This window comes from Caloenas nicobarica, chromosome 11 (assembly GCF_036013445.1).
Source record: "Caloenas nicobarica isolate bCalNic1 chromosome 11, bCalNic1.hap1, whole genome shotgun sequence".
NCBI classification, from domain to species: Eukaryota; Metazoa; Chordata; class Aves; order Columbiformes; family Columbidae; genus Caloenas; species Caloenas nicobarica.
The window spans coordinates 1,865,888-1,893,847 of record NC_088255.1 but is presented as its reverse complement, the minus strand read 5'-3'; the positions used below and the strand labels follow the sequence as shown (position 1 = coordinate 1,893,847).

The window sequence follows — 27,960 nt, the reverse complement described above, 5'->3', positions numbered from 1 at the left end:
GTGCTAAAACAAGAACCGTTTTCTCTACCTCTTCTGGATTAGGCTCCTTCCCCAGAATTTTAATAAAAACAACAGAGCAGACAGCTGCCGCCAAAACACTGTCAAACACATTATTGATGTAAACGCTGTAACATCACGTTGAGAAGAGCGACATAATGAATGCTCATTGTTTGGCTTGGGCAGAAAGTATGCGAAACCTAAGGAATTTGGTCACTGGATGGCAACACTTATTTTGCTTGTTAAATAACTGAGAGCACTTGTAACTAATATAAGGTTTCAACTTTTTGGGTTATCTGATTTGGAATCTTGCCATTGGAGAACTCCAGACATCAAAACAATGACACCACAATAGACTTTCTTTTCAAGACTTCTACCACACTAGATTTATTTAGATTTTGTATCACTGAAAGATGTTAACGATTTTAGATAAAAATCAAAGTTCAGGAAGCAATGCTGCCTGTCTGAACCGAGTAAAGTTTAGCTAAAGGAGAGCTAACTGTGAAGTACAAACGACTCTAAGAAAAGGTATTTCACTAACAACCTTTAGAAATCCTCTTCTGAAAAGTGAAAGCAGTCTTGATTTGAACATATTCAATACCACCCTGATCTCATGGCACCAATACACTAAAATTAAGCATAATTAAGTTTCCTAAATGGTTGTTTGTCTTTACATTATTAACCTGTCCAATTTCTACGGAAAATGTCCATGCATCAAAACATATAAAAAACCTCACAGAAACTACAGAGAAACTAAATAAAAGCTTGGTAGATCAATGCAGGTGGCACAAAGACATGGTGTTTCCTGCCCATTTTCTCACCTGGAGAGCAGCTAGTTCCATCCTCTTGCAAAGTGAATTCTGGAAAACACGAACACTTGTAGGACCCCACGGTGTTGATGCACAAATGCTGACAGAGTTCCCCACCATAGAGCAGACATTCATCCAGGTCGTCTCCAGGAAGGTTATTTGACAGTTCGGCTTCATTACTGATGGACAAAGCTTCATTGTGATCTTCTGTCTCTGAAACTACAAGAGGACAACGCTTGCTGGTTCTCTAACAAGTGTTTTGGCATTAGGACTGTACAGTATGGAGCTTTTGCTCATGCAAACTCCAGATACAGCCAAAGCCACCCAAAAGAGTTACACCAAGGACCAGAGGAACCCATCCTGAAGACAAGACCATTGTGCTGAAGGTCCACCTCCTTCTGTAAGGCTGGAAGAACAGACATTTTAAGGGAGCCACTGCCACAGAAGGTGACCCTGGGAGCTGTGACACTAATGTCACTGCTATCGTTCTTTGAACTAACGTATCACACTGAAGCCCCATCTGAATTGGCCTCACTGAAGAACCACCCTGAATTTTTAATTTCAGGAGAAAAAGTTATCCAGTTGGTTTGGAAACTCTTTTCAACATCACTATTCATTTATTGGCTACTTCTGTAGTTAGCATTACAAACACCCTGGGACACACTGAGCAGTGACACGGCTGTCCCACCTAGTGCCCTTAGACACTGGCAAAGGCACCATCCCTGTCATCTCCTGACCAAGCCTGACAAGACTTTCTGCAATACTAAAATGAACCATTCAGCGAGTTTCTCAGTCAGCTTTTCTCAAACACGGCCATGTAAACTTCCTTACTCAGTGAGGTCTCAGCTAGGTCAACATAAACCTTTACATCTGTCGGTGAGAGAAAATAGACATTTGGTTCACGAGAAAGGAATGGACAAAAATGGAATCCTAGAGTAGGCAGGAGGTCACCATGGGACTCCTGTGTGACAGGCGGCTCCAGAGCGATGCTGGAAGGAGCCTTCATTGGGCTGGGGGAGCACAGATGTCCAAGCTCCAGACTTGTTGTGTTCCCTTTGCCATATCTCTTTGGCTGCAGGGATTTGACTTCGCTCTTCAGCATCACTTTGTTCGTACACTGAAAGAGTAAAACGAAACTTGCAGTGCTCTGGGGCTTCTCCAGAGTGTGCCATGAGAAAGCTGCTGGGATTCAGCAGTACAATAGGAAATCTATTCCCGGGTTTCATTGGTATCATCATCTATGGGACTACTTCACCTGGAAAAAACTCACAATTTGCTTTACGCAGAACTTTTAAGGATTGCTTCTGCTAAAGGGCAATGACCAGCTTCATCTTTGCTTCTTACCAAGAGTCAGTGGCAGGTCTCTGTACTATGTGACTCAGAGGGGAAAAAAAAAAATCCAAACGATTGAAGGTTTATTTTGAGGATGAGAAATACCTACATTTCTTTTTCAAAACTGTTTTAAGAACAAGGAAGTCTTTACTCGATCTGAGGGGGAAGGCAACTGTACTCTTCCAGCATTACTCCTTCCAACACCTCCCCGTACGACCACAGGAGCCAGAGACCTTATCTGCAATGTCTTCACATCACAAATGGACACTTACCCTTCTCAGGTGTCACTGTTGGCAAAGGTTCAGGATGCCGTTTTATTTCGGGATGGATGAAGTGATCTCCCCCTTCACAGCAGGACAGCATCACGTGGCTGCAGGGGTAGCCCAGGTTTACGTTGGACTCGCAGGTTTGCCCCTCGCTCCTCAGTCGCAGGCCCAGATGACAGCAATCGCAGCATTGCTGCAACAGGAGGAGACTGTCAGTGACAAGGATTTCACACCATCCGCTTCAGGGATGAGCCCACACACACCCCCAGAACCGATCCGCACTTTCTTTAGCAGCGGAACATTTGGAAAAGCATTTAGTGTGTGGACGGTTGCAAACATCAAAGCTTTCCTTGCGCTTGGTTTTGCCATCCCTGCACAAATGGCTCAACTGCAACCAGGCTGAACACACACTCTCGCTGTGACAATGATTTCGGCAACTTCGCATGCAAAGAGGTAACGGTGCCGCGCATCACCTCTTCATAGCTCTTGCACACAGCCATTGCTCTGTGTAGAGTACATTGTCAACAAAATAATGCTATACCTCTTCACATTAGATCTCAAAAAAATGGTTAGTTGTTGAAGTGATGTGAAAGGACCTGAAAATATCTTGCACGGACATGAGGATCAGCATCAGCACCTGATCTCCATCAGTAAAGACTCTTTCCTTGATGCACCACTACCCTACACATCCACTGTGACCTTTTATTACCAGACTGTCCTGGACAGAGTCCAGCTCAGACAGAGCAAGGCCAGGGTATATTTTATGATCTATTTGCCTTCCTTTCCTTTCCTGAGTCCATCTAAGCAGCAGCTTCCCTGAGGGGTTGATGCTGTGGGGCATCCCTGTATTGGGGTCTCTCTTGCAGTCTCCTCTGTTGCAGGTAGCAGACAGAACCTGTGCTGTGCTTTACTCCGCCACACACAAACCTACTGCACAGTCGACCAGAAAAATACATCACATACATGATATCAAATTCAAGAAGTCCATACTGTGTCTGCACAGTGGATATCTAATTCAGCAAGGAAGCTGAGAAGGGAGTTGTAAGAGACATACAGGGGCCATTTGTGAAGATGCCTGTCTGGATTTAAATGAAAAGGCATCAGACACATAAAATGAAGGTCGTAATTCCAACTGGCACCAGTTAGATATGTCAACAGGAAGTCCAAGGATGGAACAGAAGAAAACTGAACTGAGCTCCCACTTCCCAGGAGAGAGATCTCTGACCGAGGAGAAGCGGCGCTGGATGGGCTGGATACAGATGGAAATGGGAAGGAAACACATTTCATGATTTGCAACCCTAGACTGGCACCGACATCAAACCAGAGTCTGTCTGTATCGTGGAGACAGGGAAACCTGTCCCTACAGCTCCATCTGCAGAAACTCTTCCGCTGAGACGCTTTTTTCAACACTCAAACACCGGAGCTTTAGCGTTTCTCGGGCATTTTGTGCGCTATACATACCCCTTGCACGTTCAGCCCAGTACCTACGACCACAGCCCATGTTTTCTGTCCCTGCTTTCTAACCTGAAAAGTCCCCAAACACCATAAACAGGAGGTGTTATTCACATCTATGAATGTGCACAGCCATAAAGAGTTGCCTTTATGTGCCCAAACGTATGTCTATGAAAAGTTTACAGTACAGGTCCTGAAGACGCTGAATTATTTTTGATACTAAAGGGACTGAATCACCTTTTCAAGAAGTATTAAAAAAATTACCTAATTTATTGTGGTCATGCTTGAACAGAGAAAAAACCTGTTTTCATCCTCCTCAAATCCAGAATTCCCAAATTCTGAGAATTCTACTTTCTGTAAATATTTCTAGTTTTGGTCCGCTTTTTTCAGCTTCAACATGCAAAATAAAAGTAGTTAAAGGTTTTAACTGAAGTGCTGTAAAAATACTGGAATATTTGTCTTGAATAATAAATAATATGGCTTTTTTCAGTCACAGTTTTAATTCACAATTTATCCCATGTGCAGGCATCGCGGAGAGTATTATATCAGTCGCACGCTTTTGGGTTCACATGTTTTCCAGATTAATACAAGTGACTCATTTTCCAGTGGAAAAACTTGTTTGTCAAAAAGTTCCTTCTAAAATGCAAAACCTTGAACGTCTTGACGTTCCATTACCCACCTTTTGAACTTCACCAGAATTTTACAACTGATTTAATAACAAATACGGCTACTTTTGCATTGAGATTGAGAAACTTGCCTTGAGAACCACTGTTTGATCCACAGCTTTCTATGTTCTTCTTCAAAATATCCTTCCTGGAATCCAGCATAATTGGATTTACCATGCTGGCATCTCCGTCCTTTAGCAACAAGTCCCTAGGCACGTGCTTTTTGTCTTAAATAACGGGTAGAATCAGCCTAAGATTAAGCTGTATTGAGGACAGGCTGAATACCTGGAGCTGAAGAGCTGGCACTGCTGCATCCATCTCGAAGCAAAAGAGCCACATCCATAATAAAGTGCCTGAAGAAGACCTACGCGTGATCTAAGATGCCTGAAGACCTACACGTTTGCCACCTGGAAGCAAACCACCCGGCTTCTGGCAGGACAGTGTAAACGTCTTGCAAAGTCTTTGGGGCAACAAACTTATCTTTCTACATTCCAGACAAAAGACTTACCCTACGGCTTGTGCTTCAACTGCCATGCAAAAGACCCACGGTGAAAACATAAGAATAATAACTCTGTCACACTTCAGAAATATCAGTGTCTGCTCGCAAATGCACAAATTCTCTTTCGATTCTAATAGCAGACTCCAGACCTAAGTAATTAATAGTTCTGAACGTGACAAATCGGCATAGCTAATTAAACTTTAAACTCCGCAGTAGACGTCCATGTATTCTGCTTTTGCAGTGAACAATTATCCACAAGCGTCACCGATGTATAAGAACACACAGAACTAATCAGGTTCTTGCTGAGACAAGGGAAGCTGCACTTAAGCTTAGATATAGCTATGTAAATTATTATCAGAGGGAAATGAATTGTGGAATGCACCCTTCTGGTAAAAACAAGGCAAGCGAGCAAGCAAGATGCTGAATCTTCAAACTGGTTTAAATTGGTTTGGCTCCACTGATTCTCATAAAGCAAATCTCATTTATACAAGCTGAGGCTGTGGCTCGTGATTTGAACCATTTGTTAACAGTCTGCCTTTATTTATGACCAAATGCTTCCATCATCATCTAAAATGCTCGCTCCTCTCGTCCATCGTTTTGTTTAACTGAGAAATGAGGCTGCAATTCAACACCGTAGCCAAGCAAACTCTTCAGTAATGGGTTTCGCGTTATATCTTAAGTTTTCCCCTATCATTTTGTAAATTCTTCCACAACATAGATATAAAAACTTAAACGGTCTTTTCAGCTATTTCCAAAGTGAGGAGGTAGAAGTAATATAGCAAGTTACATCTTAAAAATAGAGACGGAAATAATTCAAAACAACATTACTGTGAAGTTTTAGAAGGGGCTGCATCACCAGGCAATTGAAACCTAAGTGCAGTGTCATTTCCCTGCCACATTCCCACAACTCTGATTTTCTGTGCTCCATAATAACGTATCAAGAAATTACTGCTAAACGCAGGAAGGGAGAACACCTCAGATTTGCAACAAAACCTACGGAAGCATCGGAGCGCCGTACCTTATAGGCTGAGCCCCCGCAGGGATCGCTCTCGTCCGGCCCGCACGCGTCGCCCTCCTTGGCGGCCACCACGCCGGCCAGGCAGCTGTTCTCCCGCACGGCCGACACGCAGCACTGCTTCTGTGCCACCCTGCAAGAGCAGGACAGCGGTCACATGCACAGCAAACCCCCCGCCCCGAGCTGCTGGCTTCACAACGCAGCCCACAGGTTTGATCTCTCTTTGACACGGGTGTCAACATTAGCATGATACAGAAGATGCACTGATAAACGCTTGAGGAGTCTCGTGTTCAGCTCGCTATCTCTGAAAGCCTGGCCAGCGATATCCCTTACAGCTCGGCTATATTTGTGAAATAGTCCCTCTTCGCCATGCTTTGCTTCTCAGAAGTCTTCAGAAAGAGAAAACGGACAGAAGCCTTGTTCTCTGGCAAGTAGGAAAAGGGAAATGCAGCTGTACGCACTTATTTCTTCACCAAGCAGAGGGCTGAAGCTCTGGACGGGACGTGAGGAGTGTGGCACATCACAAAACCCCTCCATGCGCTATAGCCCTGCAGATCGTAACCCAGGACTTCAGCTTTCCTCTGACTCCAGCTATCAATGAGAAGGTTACGGGAGGCTCGAGCACTGTGTATGAACATCTCCTATATATAGCTCTTCAAATCTAACATTTTAACAGGATTCACTAGAGGTTGAAATGAAACAGATTAACAATCTAAATGGCAAATTTCTAAATGAAATTTAATAGACCTTTATTGAAATAATAAAATATTCCTCCCTACTGTTTTCAAGTCTATATTAGATTTCCCCGATGCCCCTTCAAAGAGGTGTCTGCTTCTTCCATTCATATACAAAAGGGCAGACAAAATCAGGTTGTCTGTTTGGCTTTACTCCTGTCCCTGTCCCATTTTACTCGTTTTACTGGGAGTCCCGGGACAGGGACGGCCCCGTGATGGGGCAGGGGGAGCACTGGGAGCTGTGGCCACAGGAATTGTCCTGCGGGGGTTATGACCTGTAGATTGGGCGTATGTGACATGGATTGACACGTTAGAACTCAGATGAAACCATACATTATGTCATAAGTAAGGATGAATTTCTGTTCTGGACAGATTTGGTGGCATGAAGGAATTAAGCGCAGTTTTTACGTTTCCAAGAATAACCTTGATGTGGCACTATGTTTTGCTGACGCGTCGTCACGGCGCTCGCTGCCTCACGGGGTGCCCGGCAACCATGAGCGAGTGGGAGGTTGATGCATCTTAACAGCCAGTGCCCCACAGCGAAGCAATTCTCCTCCAACCGAATTATTTGCAAGCAAACAACTTTTGTCAGTCAGATGCTGTTATTACTGCAAGAAAATACAGTTGTCCCGGGAAACAAAACCTTTTATTTTCTGAGAAAAATGTATTTACAATTCACAGCTTTCATCCTAATGCTTCCATTAAAGAAAAAAAATTAAAAAAGGAAAGGGATGTCTCTTTTTCCAGTAGAACCCAGCCAGCCACAGCCACTTGGCCACTTTCCTGATACCAATGGCCTGTTGCGTCAGCTTTACATTAATATTTTTATGCTGCAGAGGCGTAAGCAGGAAGCAGTGGTTTGAGTGCCATTACAGGAAGGGGATTTACCACCTCCATGTGCTTCGCTTTCTAGGAAGTTAGTTTTCTAATCCAGTATAATTGCCACCTGGAGAATTTTTTGAACAATGAATAGTTATTACCCAAATAGACTCAAGTGCCAGTAACTTAACTGTTGCTGCTTACACAAGACATCCAAACTTTAATTTAAAAACAAATAAAAACCCCACAACTATCTGGAAGTCATTATCATTTATAAAAATGACAAAATGCTGCTAGAAGCATTTTTATATGTGCAAAGCATTCACCGTATTAAAACACTAAAACCTCTATAGATTCATCTTCTTCCGCAACGTGACATTTAGCTGCGAGAAATTCCTTTGGTGTATGAAATACATAGTAGAAACAGCATTATCTGGAGCATCGGGGTATCACTGGCCATTTTTTATTTTAGTATTTCCTTAAGTGTATCAGCACAGCTCAGCTTCAGCTACTCTATTAGCAGCAAATGAATTGGGAACAGCATTAACCACATTCTCTTGTTTCTTCTTCACAAACCTACTCTTAGGAGAGCAGACGAGTTGTTGGTTCGAAGAAGATTCAGAACATTTTTGCTTTAGGGAGAGAGTTAACAGGTTAAGATCAGTGAAATGACGTCAATGTGATCACACTGATGTGAGTCTAATGGGGACACAGCGTCAGCAGAAAGCCGGATTCACACTGGTACAGCTGATGTCAATGCCACCAGATAAACACCGCTCTGTTACGATAAAAACGTTTCAATTAGGAGATAAGAACTACTACACTGGGTCAGATGAGATTCCATCTAGCCTAACATCCTATTTCTGACACAGCCAGTGGCACAAGCTCTGGGAGTATTTTTACATCTGACTATCAATTGACTGTCTAAGGCTTTCCTGTAACTTGCTTTATTTTAAGTTCATTTGTGTAGTTACTGCACACGAGCTCTTTTAGGTAGTCCCAGCTGCAGCAGACTCCTCTGTCATAGCCATCATTTCTAGGCAACCTGCTGTTGTTTCTTAACCAAACCATTGTGTCTGTACCATCAAAGGGAACAAACAAATCACATCTAAAAAAGACTTCAGATAAGCACGACTTGTTTCGCTGTATGACATTTATGATAGCTGGAGAAATGGGAAAATTTATACTGAACTGTGGTGGGGTTTTGCACATAACCCTTGGGCAGATCAAAAAAGCGCCATCATGTCCCTGGCCAAGCCAGATGTTACATCTGCTCCAAGGGGGGACATCGCGTTTCACACATCACTCACCACTGTGTCTGCAGCCAAGCTCGGCGCAAACCCTCCCCTGGACATTCCCAATGCTCACCCTGACCTCGATCATCTCATTAATAGAGTTCCCATGCTGCCATTAGTGGTGTTGATCATTACACAGAGGTACACTGACTTGGTGCACTAATATAAAACGTCCAGAGACATCAAGATACATCAACGAGTAGCTTTAACATTTAAGTTTTTGCCACTTGAAAACCCCAAAACGGCATTCGGAAACACCAGACACCTCAACCTGCCATCTCTATAGAAACAACCTCAGCCTCAGCAGACACGGGGGAGGCACCGCTCGTTTGCTTCAGCTGGAAAAATCAATCCCTCAGTGCACTCATGGTTGCTTGTAAAACCCAAGAGGTACAGACAACCATCCTGGCAGAACGGTAACTAATTTTTACAATTAGTATCTATCTTCTACTTTTCGAACCCTTTAGATCCCGAGTGGCGTTGGTGGGTGCGTGCATGCTGGATGGTGATGGTGCACGACGGTGTTGGACCCGGCAGTTTTGTCTACACTTTCGAGGTCTGGATTGGAACGCTTTTCTACATGAAACATCTTCTTTACGTGGAATATTTAGGGTTGGTTTTAAATCTTTAAAACAGGGACACAACTGAAATTTTGAGAGTAAACCAGCTGAACTCCTGGTCTCTTTTTCTTCCAAATCCCAACAGATTCACAGGGACTGAAACATTTAGGATCTGGCTTTTTCATCTAAACCCAGCCTCGGATGTGCAGGTGCAACTCATTAACATACTGGATTTGCACCTACTTAGGAGAAGGCTGGAATTTTTTAATTTGTCTTTACTTCACAGACAGTTGGTACGTGTCAGTTATGTCATGCCAGATCCCAGTGCGGGGGATTTTAATCTCCCAGTAACCTCAGAATGGTCCTACCTTTGATAAAACTGATGATGGCAAACTTTTTTAACGCTGAAAATGCTGGGATTACTCTCAGAGAAATCCATCTTATGTAGCACCAGAGAACTTTGCCTTCATCCCTCCCTATGGCCTGTTTCAGACTGGGGGAGGAGGAGAGAGAGATGGAATGAATGGGAGGGAACGTCATTGTCCCTGTCACCCTGCACCCGTTCTACTTCTCTTGCTGTGCGGTTTGGACCTGGCACCCTCACTCAGCCCAGATGCTGCTGACACAGGCGTCAGAACCCGCAGCCATTCGTATCGGACAATAAGCACATCGTTTAACGAGACGGATAATCACTGCATTTAGCACTTGCCAAGTGGAAGACAAACACATTTAGCTACTCTGCCTTTCTATTTATCTGCTACTCCACAGATGCACATAAAACTGGAAAACAAAAATTTGCGCTCTGCCCACATGAGAGAGGGAAAGAAACCTTAAAAGGCTTTTGTTTAGATCAGACTTTGGGGAAAGGGAGGGGGAAATCCTTCTTTCAAATTTGTCAAAACATATTGCCAGTCTACCAATAATTCATACAATGAATGAAACAGTTCCCAGTGCCCTGAACATCCCGCAAATTGTGCAATCATTTCATTTCTTCTAAAGGGCTGCTCTCTATGTTCATTTAAAATGCTCAGTTTTGCCTTACGTACCTGCAAATATCACCATCCATTCCACTTACAGGGATTTCTGTGCACTCCCCGTTGTCTATAGCCCACTGTTGTCCAGCTCCACAGCAGCTCTCAATCAATTCCTTTGTGGAACCTGTAGAAAACATACACCCAGAATGTTTTGTATGGAATGGGCTGGCTTTAGCTCTGTTTTCTTAATTAAGAAGATCTTTAAAATAACAATAGTTCGGCTTTTTCTTCTTTTTTTTTTCTTTTTTCCTTTCCACATTGCATTCAGTTACATGCAAAAGAAAAGAAAGAGGCGACTAATACCTGCAATATCTTGACACCTAATAACGTCTTCCAGGGAGGAACGGCAGAAGCAAATTAGAGTTTTAAACACAATAAAAGACACAACTGATTTGAAGACAACTCCACCTTTGACATCTCTGAACAAAAACCTGAAAAATCATGTTTGGCCACTTAACGCAAGTTTAATAAGTCATTACAGTGCCTTTGCTACCACCAGCTGGGCAGCATGAAGGTGTCCAAATAAAGCTCACGACAAACAAAATACAGCACAGCGAGTGTACACAAGCTTGGCCTATGGCTCACACAAGGGGCAGCAGTTCTCTTATACCAAATTATAAATACGAAGTTTCACTGATGAGTAACAACAAACTGAAGCACATTTCTTGTCACAGTCCCTTAAAGGTCTTAGCATTTTGCAAGGGTGTTTTTAGTAGGCTGGGCGTACGTAGCATTAAGAAATTGTTTCCATAAGACTGATGGAGAAATTTCACTCCTCAGAATTGCCTGGAGTACGTATACCTGCAGTGTCCTGTGGCTGAATTTGCTGGTTCAGCTAGTTTAAAATCATAACGAAAAAGGTGTGAGAAACGTAACTATGACTCTGCTAATGAGCTTATGTAAAACACGAGCAATAATATGTAAATTTTCAGGTCACGATGAAATAGGACTTAAACTAGTGGATTTGCAATACGCTACATAGACGGTATAAAACAGACTCAGGTCACATCAGGCTGAGCAGAGACATTTGGGAAGGTCCCTCCTGCGCCCGTTCACACCGTGGATGGGCTCCACTAACGAGCGGACCGGCTAACGGGGCCACAGCAGGAGCTGTCGGCTTTGGGAACAGTTAACACAGATACCGGGTAAGAAAGTGATTAAGAGATGTATGTTAGAGAGACATGAGGTGCATCACAACTGCTCGGGAGCTGTGATTTCGCAGTATTGATATTCATGTCAATACACAGAATCAAGATGGTTGATCAGACCACAGGGCTCCTCTTCCTCCACAAGAGTCCATGGCCCTGGGCGGAGGAGTTGGAGCAGCACCTGCTCCATTGGCTCATCAGAAGTGCTCCAGTTCCTTTCAAAACCATTTTTATGGATATAAGGAACAATTCGTACATTTCATTCATCCTTCTGGGCCAGTCTCTGGCATGGTTTGATGGTACCATTAAGAAGAAACAAGACAAAACCATCCCAAACAGAGTTGTAGGAGATGTGTGGGGGCAACGGACCTTGGGTATCACTCCCTGACCAACACGCAGCAACCCACGCTGCAGAACTACGGATTTTCAAGATCCCCCAGCCACTCTTCAGATAAATCCCTCCTGAATCAGTTCTGCTTACAGCAGGAGCGTGAGGAACCTCTTTCTCTACAGGGATTTTAGGAGAAAAGCCGCTGCTGCTGAAGGTGCAAAACTCAACGAAACGCAACACTTGGAAGGCAGTCGCTGCTGGACTGGCCCTGCACAGGCTGGATCTGTCAGGGAATGGCATCGCGGTTCATCGGAGGTTCTGCCGCCATCCCAGCTGAACTGAGCACCCTCTCCTCCTGCAGTCAGCAGGGTCAGATGGCAGCCCCTCCAACAGGCCAGACCTAGTGAAAAAGTTAACACGACCCTTTCTTTTGTCTGCATTCGGTAGATGGTATCAAGCCAAATAATTTTTCTTTGCAAAATTGTAACACTTAAGTGAGACATTTTTAGAAACAGCTACAATTCAAAACATCTGGGTACCCATGCTGCACAATGCAGAAGAGACAAAGACAGCCCATGCAAGCAGTTTTTACAGCAGTTATTCTATGTTTCAAACAATAGTAGAACTTTATAAAGTGTCTTGGAGAGCTAAGTAGTCAGTAGATATCAAGGGTAAGCAGTTTAAGTGTAGTGTGATCTTCAATGTTAGAAAATATTGGCACTTACACAAACACTACAAACCTCCTCAGCAGAAGACTATTCCTTTATGCTTGTAATATTATCTCCCAAATTAACTGTAACATTTTGCAAACTGGAAAGTTCTCATCACCAGCATGGCTTGCTTTATAAAAAGCAACTAGAAAAATTAAACATACACAAAATATGGTGCGTGTGATCATGAAATGTCTGCACGTGAGAAAACAACTTTAAGAAACTACATCTAACAGGAAGGAAAAAGAGGTGGAGAAGGAAAGGAAGAAAAAGAAGGAAAAGAAGGAATGGAGGGAAAGGAGGGAAAGGAGGGAATACACGTCCCGTGACTGACCAAGATCTCACGGTAGAAAATTGCCAAATTCCATTTCGGTCTGCGTTCTTTGACCCCGATAAAGTTCATGTCACACACTCCGTGGCAGTGCCGTACAGACCTGAGTGCGACTTGGCTGAGCAGTGCTGGCCGCTCCAGCTGCCGCACGGAACATGCTTTGGGGACAGTCTCGCGATGCCATTAAGCCATCGTACCAAGGACAGGTGGGACAGTCCCCGCTCCTCCCGTAACTTTTGTAAATTTTATCTCATTTTCTTTAAGGCTTTGGGGCGAGACAACCCAAAGCAGCCCCGCTGCAGAGGGTTCCGTGCCCGACGCCGTTCCTGTCCTCCCACGTTCCTGCTCACACACGGGACACGTGGCACCAGAACGAACCACAGCTGGACTTCAGCCCAGGCAATGCTTTCGTTTTGTGCGGTGTCTTAACCATGTTAAAAATATAACTGAGTATTGAAAGCTGTACTACATGTAAGAGTTGCTATATGACATGAGAGGGAGGATATACACAGTTAAACTAGGCAGGAAATACACCTGGTACCAGATAGTAACAAATCATTGCTATAACACAGTTTTTCAACGTAGTTTTAATGTGTTCCCTTGGTGGAAACTCCCTTCATTTTACCACATGCTGAAACACATCTGTTGCTACAGTATTGCTAGGTTTAAAACGCCAGAATACAGCAGAATCTACTAATGTGTATTGCAGTAATCTACATGATTTATAATTCAAATAAAAATGAACTACTCGTTCCTCACTAAAGACTCAGTATCAGATTGCTGTACTGAAGTGCCACACCATTAAACAGTCATATCTACAAAATATATTGCCTTTTGTTACGAGCTTATGAATTTTTAAATCTAGAATGCACTTATAATAAAATGAACAAACTACTGCATTTTATCTCAATCAGGAATTAGAAAAACTGAATAATTCATAATAGGACTCACAGTCATTAGTGTGGATTTATGATATTTTGATTACACATTAGCACGAACAAACATATACAACGAGATACATGCACAAGACTGAAAATCACACAGCTTCTATGCTGGATGGAGACTATAGACTGTGAAACACTGATATATTCAAACAGAGCTCTGTTTATTTGAGGCTCTCATGATATTAGCAGATTTAGAATTAGATTTACATCTGCTCACAAAAAATAAAGTAATTGTGTTTGAGAACACCATAATCCTGAATATTTTTTACATTGTGTGTGCCCTTGATACTTCATAAGACACCTGTGAACAGATAATTTGCTATTTATTAATTTCTTCACTAGGAAAAAAAAGTAATTTATTTCAAGCTGTACTATAAAACAGCATCATGTCTCCTCACTCGTTTTCAATTTAGCAACTTATCTCCCATCATTATCATTCTACATCACTCTGAAGATATGAACTTAAGTACATTTTGGCCAAATCTCAAAAGTTCGTGTATTGTCTTTTAGAGACATTTAGAATTTCACGCAATTCTTTTTTGAAACATTTTCCCCTCCTGAGAATTTTAACTCTTCCCTGACTGCGGTTTAACAGGCCAGGTTGTCCCAGTGCCGGGTCCAGCCCTGGCTCGGTGGGACGGCTCAGGGTCACACACGGTTTTCCAGGGCCACACGACGTCCACGCAGCTCGTCTTGCAGACACAAAAATCTGCTATGGGGGGTGTGTGTATTTTGGAAAGTTTAGCTGAAGCTCAAATATTACACCGAGGAAAACACACAGCTAAAGGCTACTAAATTATTTCCCCCCGCTTGCACAGTGAACCATAAGTTTGTCAGAATAGGACAGGAGAAAAAAGGGATTTTCAAAAACCCTCCTCCCTCTTTTTCCCTTCAGTGTTCATAAATTACATTTTGAGAGTGATAAAACATCAGCCAGCTCTATGACTGGTCAAGAAGGGATAAAATATTTCCATTTCTTGCCAGAACTTTTTGTGACAGTAAAGTTTCACTGATTTCAGCTTCACCTGAACTTCCACTCAGAACATTTACGTGGTTTAACACCTCTGATTTCACTGCTTGCTTCCATTCTCACTTCAGCCCTGCAGCACATTTGCATCGACCGACTAACTTCTGTTGTGCAAATACCCACTCTTGGGGCAAATGCACTGACTCACTGACGGAGCTATGAGGCGTGTTTTATGCACTGTTCTCCTGTTGTAAATGTTTCTTTTGCCTAAGCAGAACACACAGCCAAACCCTAAGACATAAGCACTCCCTCCCGATGCAAGCACCGACCCATCGCTGATCAATCCATCCAGGTTCCCATGCACCAGTGGCAAGTGATGGGTTAAACCTTGGCCATTGGCTTTGACACTACCAAGAGTTCATTCAGTTAAAATAAACAATTACTTTCCTTTCTACTAAAATTATTATAGGAGCCACGATGGATTAAATACTCTTATATGGTAATTTTTATCTATAGAGAGATGCACATAGGCAGACATAGCACAGGGGCTTGGATATAACCATTTGATCCAAGCTGTAGGTTAAGTTCAAAACTGGTATTATTCCCCAATAAGATTACCTATTAGCCAGGGAAAGTCAGTGCACGTCGTTCCAGATGAAGCGTGAATCACAGGTAAGATTGGCATCCAGGGATGCTGTCAGCCCCAGACAGCTCCATCTCTTCACTGCTGGCTTTAATTGAAGCTGTTAATTGGCTAATTGGCACTGGCATGCAAAGGAGGCCATGGCCATACCTCCATACCTGAGCTGAACTCTTGTTCTGGAGCGTGCTCTTCAGCTCCTGTACCTGAGGAAAATCATTTATTTTCCCCAAAACTTACTCTTTGAGGTGGGAGGGGAACTAAAATCCAACAAATGACGCAGGATCTTGGAAAGAAATGAGTTTGTGCACTCAGATTAATTTTGATGTGGAACCTCAAGACACAAGGCGCTCCCCTAAGACACATCTTCATTTGGAGGATCTCACTGCTCGGCCACGTGGGAAGCTGACTCTCAGGCTATAACGTCATTTTGAAAAAAGCAACTGCACAAAGCCCTCACAGGGCTCATGGTGCAGCCGGGCAGCACATCGGGTTAATGAACCAGCAGCTGATGAGTCTCCCCAGGAACAGCCACGGTGGATTAAGGGCTTCCCAAGCAGCAAAGCCTGACTCCTGAGGTACCGGAGTACTCGGGCACCTTTTCACACCTCAAAAGACAGGCGTTACGTGGTGTAAAAGCTGACCCAGTGGGATAGGTTGGTTTCACCCGCTGCCACCATCCTCACCCACCAGAAATGAGTGGAGAAAGAACAGAAATGGTAGTAGAGCAGCACAAAAGCAGCTTCCATCACGTTCCACGAGCACACGCAGTCAAGGAAGCAATCAAAGCAGAGTGCTGCTTTTCCTGTCTAGTCGGTGCTCATGACTTGTTCCCCACTCCCTTATAAAAAACCCCAAAAAGCACCTTGAAAATATGTTTATAGTTTTATATATGTCTATCTTTCCTTTTAAAGGAGGGGGTATCTAAGCCTACAATGCACCCTGCACATACATTTCACAAGAATTGTTTGCTCACATTGGAGAAAAAGGTATTGTGTTTCCTTATGAAATACCTGCCTGAGAACAAAAACCCATATATCATGGTAAATAGTGAAGAATAACTTCACAGAACAACGATTAACTTGATGGAGTTCTTCGAATACAGAAAAATACCTGTTTCCAGTGGGCCTTTTTTTCTGCTCCAATCTCTTCATCATTTAAAGCTTTAATAAATGAAAAGAAAAAAAAAAAAAGTACCATAACTTTGCTCCTTAATAGCTTGTCATTTCTTATCTTATCAACAGTCTGAGAGGGTTTATTAAATTCCCTCATTGAATTTCACCATTTGGTTGTGCAGTGTAACATGTTCTTAACTTGATTCATCTGAGCTGGCTAGGAAGACATTTTAATGAGTTAGGGTAAAGAGAAGAACGTTTCTGTTGGTAAAGCCAGGGGAGGGCAGGGTGACAGCCCAGCTGCTCTCACTTCAAACCCAGTCGCACTTACGTCATGAGGGCCGGCTCAGCTCTCCTCAGGACCTGCTCCCGGATAAATCAGCGCAGGGTTTGCTCTGCGCAGGTTACCGCAGGCTCCTCAAAGCGCCTCCGTGATCAGGAGCATATTTGACCCTAAATCCCATTGAAATGAGAGCGGTGCTCGAGTGTTTCCATGATCAAATCCCGCGTTAGCTCACTGCCAATCCACGGGCGCTCATTAGACTTTTAGGCTCCTCTCATTGGAAATAACAAAAAAGATGGCAGCAGAAATATCGGCAGAGCCGAGAGTTCAACACACATCTCACGGCCTCAGTCCAGTACCTAACGCTCCTGTCCCCTTCTCCATCACCTCTCCCATTCCGACCGGCCTGGGGTTGCCGTGCCATCCCCGCAGAAGTGTAAGGAGGCCCATCACACCCGCAGCAACCTGCCTTCGCTTTAAACTTCATACAGCACAGCATTTTTCTACGCTCTCCTACTTCCCCCGAGGTCACCTGGCTCTCTTTAGAAACCCATCCCACCCATCAGCCAGGACCAGTTCTGTTCTATTGCCTTCACTCCTTGGGAGGCATCTGCTTTCCATTTCAACCTGAAATCATTCTGTTTCCTACATTATTCTTTTTTCATAAATTCCTTATGCTGGCTTGCTTGGCAAAACATAGAGAGTTGTGTCTGCCCAAAGGCACAATGAAAAACTGGATAAAACAAACAGAATGTTCTCATTTTATTCTGCACTGTACAATAGAGACATACATCAACATAACCCCAGCCAGGATTGTTTGGCAGATTTTCTTCAAAGTGTGAATGAATAGCAACCTTATATTCCCTCCGGCTTTAGCTCTGGATAACCCTTGTAAGTCAAAACTTGTTTTACCTGTGCCAGAGGTCGGACAATGTAGCCGATGTTTGGTCTTTAACGTTTCCATGACAGCAGCCTTTATTAGCTCCAGGTTGAAAGAAGGGGGAGGGGAACCAACTAAATGAATTCTTTAACCTTTTTCACCAACTAAAACCCTAAGCAATTCCTCTTCCTGCCTTTAAAAAAACTGGCTCATTTGGATCCATCCTTCTGTCAGCGAGTTTCAAGTGAAACAGCTCATTCACAATCATCCTTCTATCAGCTACAATTATAACTCAAGTAGGCACAATGTTCCTTGCCCTTCGGCAGAGTCTTGGCTGTATTTTCCTCAACTTTCCTTCCCCAGATATTGCACCGAGTATATTTATTCTATTAACTTTCAAAAGAGCTGAGGCTTTGGAAAGCCTGGTTCCGATTATGCTTGTGATTCCTGCCTAAAAGATTTTATCTTGGGGGAGAGCGTGCTCTTTGTGTGCTCCTTTTTGTGGCTAGGTAGGCTCCTTGCTCCAAAGCCGGCATTTCCACCAGCCCTGTTTAATTTTAAAGTGTTTCTCAGGGGATGTAGCCAGGGGCTGTCTGTCCGAGCATCTGGGAAATTTAGGCAGGATCCCTGAATCTGCTGCAACTCAAGCATTTAGTAACCCAAGCACTTTCAGTATCTTCATAGCCAGTTACAGATTGTTCTGAGGTTGTAATGATACTGAAATTACCAAAATAATATTTTTTTTTTAAATAAAAGCAAACAAAGAGGCAAATGGATATGTGTGTAAGGCCCTAATTTAGCTTATGTGCTTCCTCTACTCCTGTGCCTTTACCTACAGAAAAAAATTCATTAGTTTCACCATGTAACTATTCAAACCCATGCACCACAATACTAGGGACAGCCATCCATCAAGACGTTGCTGCTTCAAAATTTAAGAGTGTAGTAGTGAAAAAGGTCTTTATTTTGGATGGGGAACACTGATCAAGGACAAGTCAAGCTACTGTGCCATTTTGGAGTTCAATTGCTTAACAATGCTGGACACACCTTAATCAGGCAACCCATTTAAATACAGAATTTGCTTTCATACCAACCACAGCAGAAATTGGACTGTTGTGTAAGGTCACAAAGGAGGATTGTACCTTTATATCTGAACGGTATCTTCTTCACAGGGGCACAGATGACAGGTTTAGACACACACCCTGGCAGAACTAACCCATGAGAGGAAACTGGTTCTGAATAGTCATGGGGAGCCAACCCCCAAGTTCACTTTCAGGTTGTAGCTGTGAGCTTTTAGGAATTTGAGTTTTGCAACTTTGATAACTGAGAAAAAAACCCCAAGCAGATGACCAGTGCTTGATCTGCTTGGATCGGTACAACCGCATCAGCACAGACGACAAATACGCACCCAGAGCTGCGCCCTAGGAGAGCCCAGCCAGGAATTGTTCACAAAAAACCTCTCGAATCCTTTTGAGGAAAAAAAAAAAAAGGCCAAGATTTGCTTTCTCTTCATGACCAATTCGTGCAAAGCAGAAACACGGTAAAATTCATCAGCAAAGTTCTTCACTGTGAACTGAATGCTCATCTTTATTCAGAACATTACTGAAACTGGGAAAACGCACTCACTGACTCATCCCCAGCTGCTGGTGTCAGCTCATTTTCCCTGCAACGTTTCCCAACACAAGTTTCGAAGGACGTGAACGCGGGATGTTAACAACAGAGCAGCAGCCCCAGGGCCCTGCACACCTTGCACAGGTGAGAGCAGCGATCACAGCCCCAGGGCCCTGCACACCTTGCACAGGTGAGAGCAGCGATCACAGCCCCAGGGCCCTGCACACCTTGCACAGGTGAGAGCAGCGATCACAGCCCCAGGGCCCTGCACACCTTGCACAGGTGAGAGCAGCGATCACGGCCCCAGGGCCCTGCACACCTTGCACAGGTGAGAGCAGCGATCACGGCCCCAGGGCCCTGCACACCTTGCACAGGTGAGAGCAGCGATCACAGCCCCAGGGCCCTGCACACCTTGCACAGGTGAGAGCAGCGATCACGGCCCCAGGGCCCTGCACACCTTGCACAGGTGAGAGCAGCGATCACGGCCCCAGGGCCCTGCACACCTTGCACAGGTGAGAGCAGCGATCACGGCCCCAGGGCCCTGCACACCTTGCACAGGTGAGAGCAGCGATCACGGCCCCAGGGCCCTGCACACCTTGCACAGGTGAGAGCAGCGATCACAGCCCCAGGGCCCTGCACACTTTCTTTGCCTCAGGCCAAAAAATTCTGAACCTTTGAGTTTCACTGAGTTTCTAACTAGTGCATAGGGATGCTTAAAAAGAGCAGAGAAGTTGTTGTAGGGTTCCAGCTTTTCTTTTTTGGGGTATCCTACTGTACTCCTCGCTATCCTTTTGTCAGGTTCATAATCATAAATTACATTGTTTACGTATTTTACGATGTTCTGAAGAGCGCTCTCATTTCCTTTGGCTTTTTTAAATGAAGTTCTGCCGTCGGCATTTGTGCAAGAATTCCAGCACTAATGACTGCGGCCCAGGGCGTTTCCTGGATTACAGGAGGCTGGAAGAGCCGATGGGCCACGTTCCGCCTTCATCCAGTAACCCCGAGTTTAAATTCTCCAGGATGCACCCAGTGCCAGAGAAGCTCTTGCAAAGGAAATTCGCTGGGATGCTTTAGTCAACAGCAACAAAACAAACTTCCTTTTATCCCTCAGAAATGTAGGAGGAAATATTAATTTTGGTGGGCTGATAATGATGTTTAGAGTGTTTCAGGGGAATTTAGCAGCTGCCAGCAGGAAGCCCAGCAGGAAATTTCTCTTTTGCCATGCAGTATTCATCAGAACCAGAGCTGTTTGGAAACAAGGGTTTGCAGTTCTCTAAGAAATTAATGATTTGGGGTGGAAATTAGGAAAATGGAGTTTTTAACTTCTAAATGGAGCACTTTGTTTGATACTGTCCCTGTGGTTTCACACAGGAGGTCCCAGGTAACTTGCTTTGCTCAGTTCCACTTCAGACTTTAACTCCAGCTCAAACTATCTGGTCTCTTGTGGTGCAGCTCACTGTAACCCCACTGGAGCCTTTGGCCATGATACACCAAGAGAAATACAATGACATCAAGCGGTTAACTCCCTCATTCCTCCCTGACAAAAAAATCTACACCACTCAGATCACACACAAAATTCATAGGCTTTGTTTCAACTCCATGGTCCTAATTAAAAGGAGCAAGTCATGCCTGTATGTGATCATCAACGATACTATTGCGTACCTGCAAGCACGGTTACTGAAGTCATCTTCGCATAAGGCAATCATTTGCAAATCATTGTAAACTATGGCAGGAGTGGATGTTTTCACCTGAATGACAGAATCATTTTGGTTGGAAAAGACCCTCATGATCATCGAGTCCAACCATAACCCAACCCTGGCACTACCCCATGTCCTGAGAACCTCATGTCCGTCTGTCCAACCCCTCCAGGGATGGTGACTCCACCACTGCCCTGAGCAGCCTGTTCCAATGCCCCACAGCCCTTTGGGGAAGAAATTGTTCCCCAGATCCAACCTCAGCTTCCCCTGGCGCAACTTGAGGCCGTTTCCTCTGGTCCTGGCGCTTGTTCCTGGGGAGCAGAGCCCGACCCCCCCTGGCTCCAAGCTCCTTTCAGGCAGTTCAGAGATCAGAAGGTCTCCCCTCAGCTCCTGTTCTCCAGCTGAACCCCCAGCTCCCTCAGCCGCTCCCATCACACTGGTGCTCCAGCCCCTCACCAGCTCTGTTCCCTTCTCTCAACTCGCTCCAGCACCTCAAGGCCTTTCTTGGTGTGAGGGGCCCAAAACTGCCCCCAGGATTTGTGGTTTGGCCTCCCCAGAGCGCAGCACAGGGACGGTCACTGCCCTGGGCCTGCTGGCCACACCAGTGCTGGTCCCAGCCAGGATGCTGGTGGCCATTTGGCCACCTGGGCACACTCTGGCTCATGTTCAGCCGCCATCACCAACACCCCCAAGGCCTTTTCTGCCGCACTTTCCAGCCGCTCTTCCCCAGTCTGGAGCATTCATGGGGTTGTTGTGACCCAGGTGCAGGACCTGGCACTTGCCCTTGTTGACCCTCAGAAAATTGGCCTCAGTCCATCGATCCAGCCGGTCCAGATCGCCAGGGTTTGAACCAGTGTCCATGGGAGCTACAGGCCCTGTGGTCTGCTTTACTAAAATTAAAGCACAAAGCCCTTGAATATGCAGAATAACTTTGAAGATGTTTATATTTAAGCAATTCCTTAGCTCAGCAGCATTGATGAAATCAGGCACATGCTGAAGTCCTTTGCTGACTCAAGTCCTGTACGAGCTGCAGTGCGACCAAGTGTGACAGTGTGTCCTATGGGGAACATTCAACAAGTAACATCTGTCTCCTACAAAGTATGAAATAATCATAAGGATGTTGTGAAAAGATTAGCATTTCATTAGCTGGCAGCTTGTATCTGTCTCTACAGAAACTACTTCTTCAGCGATCTCAGCATTTCATGCTTTTTCTCAGCTGCAGAGATAGCTCCTTCTCAAGCTCTTATGTATAAACCACTCAAAACAATCACAAAAATGACTGGAAAGACAGAGGCCTAGTCCAGCTTGGCCAAGTACTCCATCCACAGCTGGGAAGGAGACTTCTGGTCCCAGTGCAGCACTGGGGCTGCATCCACCACCCCCCACCAGCACCTCGCCCCGGCACAACTTACATCTCGCTGGAATTCCAGCTCCTGCAATGGACTCTGGCTACACTTCCTACTTGGAAACTACAGACTGCAGCCAATTTTAAAGGAATTTACATTCCTGAACATATTTTACTTTGGAACCAGAGATGAGGAGAGAGAAAAGGGACTGACTTGTGAAAAGCTCCAACTCTGTGATTTAAATGTGTTCTGGAGCATTGGAGATAAGGCAGCAAATTCTAATGAAGGGTGGAGGAGTCTCTTCATGTCTCCCACAAAGGCTCATTACAATTAATTACTGCAGGAGACATCTGAAACAGAGTGAAAGAAAATATTAAAAGAGGTAGAACTTTACATTCCACTTCATGAATGTATTTCCAAAAACCAGGTTTTTATTATTTCTGTGTGAATAAGTGAAGAGTCCACTGCTCATTTTCTTTCTTCTTGAATATTCAACCACAATCTGGGAAAGCAATAAAGCCATGTCCATTCACACACAGCACCTGTTCAGGCTGAGGAAACAGAAGCTGGATAAGGGAGGAGATGATGGAGAACAGAAGGAAGCGAAAAGCAGAGCAGGGAAGCGGTTTTAGTGCTCTGTGTTTAAAAACCAAATTATAATTGAAAGATCAAAGTATCAGGATGGTTCAATTCGGAAATTTCTTATGCAGGTTTCCAGTCCAAGTCAGCCCACTAAGAGCTAGTGACAGGTGTACAGTCTTAGTTCTATCCCAGAGGCTGTTGATAATAAGATCCATACAAAGCACTTTGTGCTGATCGCGACCTCTGGGGGGAGCACATCAGAAAGGAACTCTGTGTCTATGTACTCAAAGCCAGAAAAGTCCAAACATAGCTGCAAAAAGAAAATAACTTCTCAGTGGCCTATTAATTTCTAAGGAAAATGAGCACAATCCTCGCACCTTCACTGAGAGGGGATCTGCCCATTTCTTCTGGAGAACAGAAAAATACGTTCGCAGCCCAATAACGCATAAATTTTATCTTCACGTATGAGGTAATGACTTCACACAGAGCTGCTCTACGCGGCAGAGCTACAGACACAGCACCGTTCTGGTGACCCCTGAGACGCCCTGATAAGCGCTGTTTACACCGTTTGTATTGATCCGGGGTGGCTCCACAGCCTGACTTCTGGCTGGAGCGTGTGGTGACCACCTCAGCCGGGTCCCAGGGATCCAGCTGCATTTCCACCCTCAAAATCAAAGGGATAGATTTATATCCTGCACAGAGACCAAAATCACTAGGCCAATATTTTATTCAGTGTTCTTTTCCTCCCACCTCAGTACACCCCATGACAAACAGATTATTTAAATAAGGTCAGAGAGCGCTGCGAAGACGAGTGAAAGATAAACTCACCCCCTCTTGGTTCTTCAACAGACCCAGGCCAAGAAGAGAAATATCTTAGTGCTTCCTATGCACATTGGCTGTACTACTTATAAACATGTAAAAACACTGACATCCTTCTGTAAAAGGGACTGTAATGCAGATTTTTAATTCTGTAGCTGATTTAATCTAATTTATTTTGTTATTTATGCATACAAAGGTAAATCAGTACAAAATAGGTCTTCTCTAAACTATTGCAGAAAAAGAGGTCTCTATGCATAATATTTGGTCTCTCCAGCAAGTTTACAATTTTGACTTCTTGCTGAGATCTGATTTGTTTTCATTTGGATTTGCCAGATACACCTTTCTGTGCTGTATCTGCAATCTCAAGTGGATGTTAAATGGATCCTTAAAAGCAAAATACAACACTAGGGAGCACCCACAAGCACCCCACAGGTCTCAGTGAAGTGCCTGTGGCATTCCCTTGTTTTCTTCTCCTCATTTTTCTCATCAGATGCAAATTCTATTAACCTCCAAAAGATCCTCTCTCCCTGAGAAAGGCATCTGACGCACCAAGTAGCACATCCACGCATCCCAAACGGGATCCTGGAGGCATGGAAGGAGAAGGTTCCTGCGGGCAGGACCGTCCTTACCTCCGCCACGCTCCAGGCACGTGAAACCCACTAATTCCCATTTAAACCCCAACTAACTCACGCGAGGGGAAAACCTCTCTTACAGCGCTAAAACTCAAATGTTTTAAAACTTCAGAGATGAAACCAGACATGAACTTCTGAATAATGTCCCTTCTAATGACACCGATAAGAGCTCCTGCGCTCAGCACCAGCTGCATTTCTACACGGTCCAGAGGCCGCGGCGCCGCTTTGTAGCCCCCATCGCCCCATCACCGACGGACTGACCCAGACCTCGTGGGAAGGGGACAGGGAACAACGTGCAGGACACCACGGAACGGTGCAGTGGCCTTGGCAGTGGCACCCGCCAGACCCTCCCCAGTAAGGAACGCGTCTCACTCTCTTACTCGAGGCGGAGGTTCACCTTTGAGCTTGCTGCTTCTCCCATCCACAAACACTCTTTGTTAACCGTCCGCTGCTTCCCAATCACTGCAAGACACCGGCTTGCACAGGGGACAAGGGCCACACAGGGGCGAGAGGGGAAAAAACTGTTCCCCTCTAAAACACTTTTGGAAAGACAGGGTCCGAATCCGACTTGTGGTGAGGCTTTGCCACTGTCTAAACCTGCAATGAAGGGGAAGAGGGGTGGAAGATGGGCTGCGTGTGACTATAGCAGAGTATCAGCGCATATCTTCACAGCATCTGCCAAATAAAACGGAACCCAGAAATTCTTATCACATCAGATAGGTGAGTCCTTATAAAAATGTGAAGAAAAATGTACCTGTTTCCAGCACAGGAGTGCTCTGGAAGGCTCTGACCCACCCAGCCCAAGCTGCAGGTGTCTCGGATGCATTTTGAGCTTTCTAAGGCCTAACGCTGTCCCTGCGACTCCGATGCTCAGCACCAGGGCATGGGCAAAGGCTTTTTGGCAGCGACAGCACAACCAGAGGTTAAAGCTGCCGTGTCGGGGAGCTCCAAAGCTGCTGCGAGAAGCGTCGCTCTGAGCCGGGCTGCCTTGGCGAGGGACAGGGCCACTGGCAGACCCCACTGGCAAGGCTGCTTTTTGGGAGGAGTTGTTTGTTTTAAAACTGAAGTTAAATGCACTGCAACCACATTCTAATGAAAGACTGGCTATCTGGGAAAAGACAATAAAAAACCTCTTGGGATCACAAGGCAATTTGTTACAAAAACTTTCATACAAATATGAAAATTCAGCTTTCGACAACAGCAAAGTGCCATCCACATGATTCAGGCCAGGACCACTCTCTGTGATGTTCTCGTCTCACCCAAATGATCCCGGCTGTGCCCATGGCTGTGACCCGCTCGGTACCGTCCGGATAAATCACCAGTACCCGGGCAGACAGTGGTAACTACGACAGCAACAGCCCCACGACTCCAAGCAACAGCATCTGTGTCCAGCTGTCTTCCCGCAGCTCTCACCCCAGAAGGTTTCCCTGTTTCACTGCATGATTTCATCTGACTCCATCTTCTCCCTTTGCTACCTGCACGTATTACTATTTTTCTTCGCCCTTTTTCCTTCTCTCCCTCCAAATGCTATCTCTTTGCCCGCGTCTTTTAGAAAGTCTCTAACAGAAAAAAGCAATCCCTTTCCCTCTGTGTCAGGACACAAACCCCCCACCCAGCCTGTCCACAATTACTGATGCTCCGGTCACTGGCCACCGCACGGCTCCTTCGGTCTACGTGTGTCCCCAGCCCTCTGTCGCCCTTAAACCTTTTTGCACATTAACTCGCTGACTCCGCAAAGCTTCTGCCTTCGCTCAGGGCTCCCAATGCTCAGTGCATCCAAAGTGCTCTCACAAGTGCTGTTGGCTGAGCTGGCGGTCAGCAGGTGTGAAAGTGTGAGAGGAGGAGATCCCCCAGAGATCCCCCATAGCTCCACCATCCCGAGTGCCAGGTCTGTGCTGCACCGCCCCGTGTGCTGCCACCTCAAGCCAACGGATGAAATCAAAGTCATTTGGTGTTTGCATTGAATTCTCACAATTGGAAACTATTTTATTCCTGTGCAGCAGTTCACTGACTTTTATACGACTTAATCTCCAGTGTGCACATGAACTGACGAGCACTATAACCGAATGAATAGTATTCCAAGAACTGGAGAGAACCTGAGTTCACAGTTTCATAATGATAGTAAGAATAACTTACATCTACAGCAAAACTGCCTGGCATAGCGTAACAATTTGTTATTGAAAGTTAATCACTTTTCCACACCATCATCTGTTAAAGTAATGATTAGTGCAACCCTATGCGCTTGATTTGTGGATTGAAGTTATTTAGTGAGGAAGTAATATTGAATACTGAAAGGAATGAAAAGAAGCCTTCTAAATACAATTTTGCTTTCCATATTCTCTTCCTCTCTGCACATTTTCCCGTATTATAGTTGCTTGCTTTCCTAGGAGTGAGGAAACTGTTTTGCCCCTTCCAGCTTTCCAGGCTTTACGTCAACTTACATCTATGACACAAAAAAGTTTAATAACATAAGTTGTCACTGAGAATCAGTGATTAAAAAAAGTTATTTTCCAAACATCCGTACAGTGGGGTTGGCACGTAAAAAACTTTTGCAAATGAGGAAAATACACTGGCATTTAAACACAGATGGTTACATTAGTTCCCAAGAGTCAACATCTGGCTCCAAACAAAATCAGCCCAAGACCAGCAAGAGCCCAAATTGCCCAGTTCTCTGCCAGCAACACATAGATCCAACTTGCACAGGAACAGCACCGACAGGTAAGATTTTATAAACGCCGTTTCCATGGAATAGTTCCAAAACACTTCATACGTTTAAGAAGTCTATTAACTTTGATACGCTTGCTTGACATCCAGTGATATTTGCTAATAAGAAAGACTCAACTTTAACTCTTGATGGAATATTTTCACAACCCAGTCCAGTGTTACAAGTTGAGCTTATTAACTATGTATCCAGCACCATCCATTTCCGGCTCTGTTGGAAGAATGCAAGTGATTTGAAATTTTACAAAGGTATACTTACAAGCAGCGATTAAAAATGGCTATTGATTGTAAGTACAATCACAGCTCCACAAACGCTCAACCTCTCGCCATTTTTCCCCATTGCAATGCATCCACTTTTTTAGCAACTATTTTATTCATTTAAATTCTGAGGACAGACTGACCTAACACTAATTTGAATGACTTCAAGCTGAGGACACTTTTCCTTCAGTATGGCCGTAAATTTAAATCCCAGCAGTCTAACTCACCACAATCTCTCTTCATGCATATCTCAAAAATCTTCGCAATGCCATAAGAAGTCCTGGCTGCTAGCATGAGGTACTGTTCCCGTCTATCCAGTTCTGTTCAGCATGGCTGGGGTCATCTTCATTTCATCCAGATCTCTTGCTCAGGAGACTTTCTCCTTCCTTTGTCACCTCAGATATACAAATGGGTCCATCACTCATCACCTTTACAGAAGGATTTTTTTTTAAGTAGGAGCCAAGCTAGCAT

The 27,960-nt window shown here is 44.6% G+C and overlaps 1 protein-coding gene across 5 annotated transcripts in view; it reads right to left on the bottom strand.

The window, feature by feature from the left end:
* Positions 1-27,960, bottom strand: part of FBLN2 (fibulin 2) — a 106,464-nt gene that overhangs the window by 23,554 nt on the left and 54,950 nt on the right. For all 5 annotated transcript variants that reach the window (XM_065642692.1, XM_065642689.1, XM_065642691.1 and 2 more), the window contains exons 3-6: positions 10,490-10,601; positions 6,039-6,168; positions 2,411-2,597; positions 819-1,025 (exon numbers count right to left, since the gene is read on the bottom strand). In XM_065642692.1, the coding sequence (XP_065498764.1) occupies positions 819-1,025; positions 2,411-2,597; positions 6,039-6,168; positions 10,490-10,601 (636 nt within the window). The remainder of the gene's footprint in view (positions 1-818; positions 1,026-2,410; positions 2,598-6,038; positions 6,169-10,489; positions 10,602-27,960) is intronic.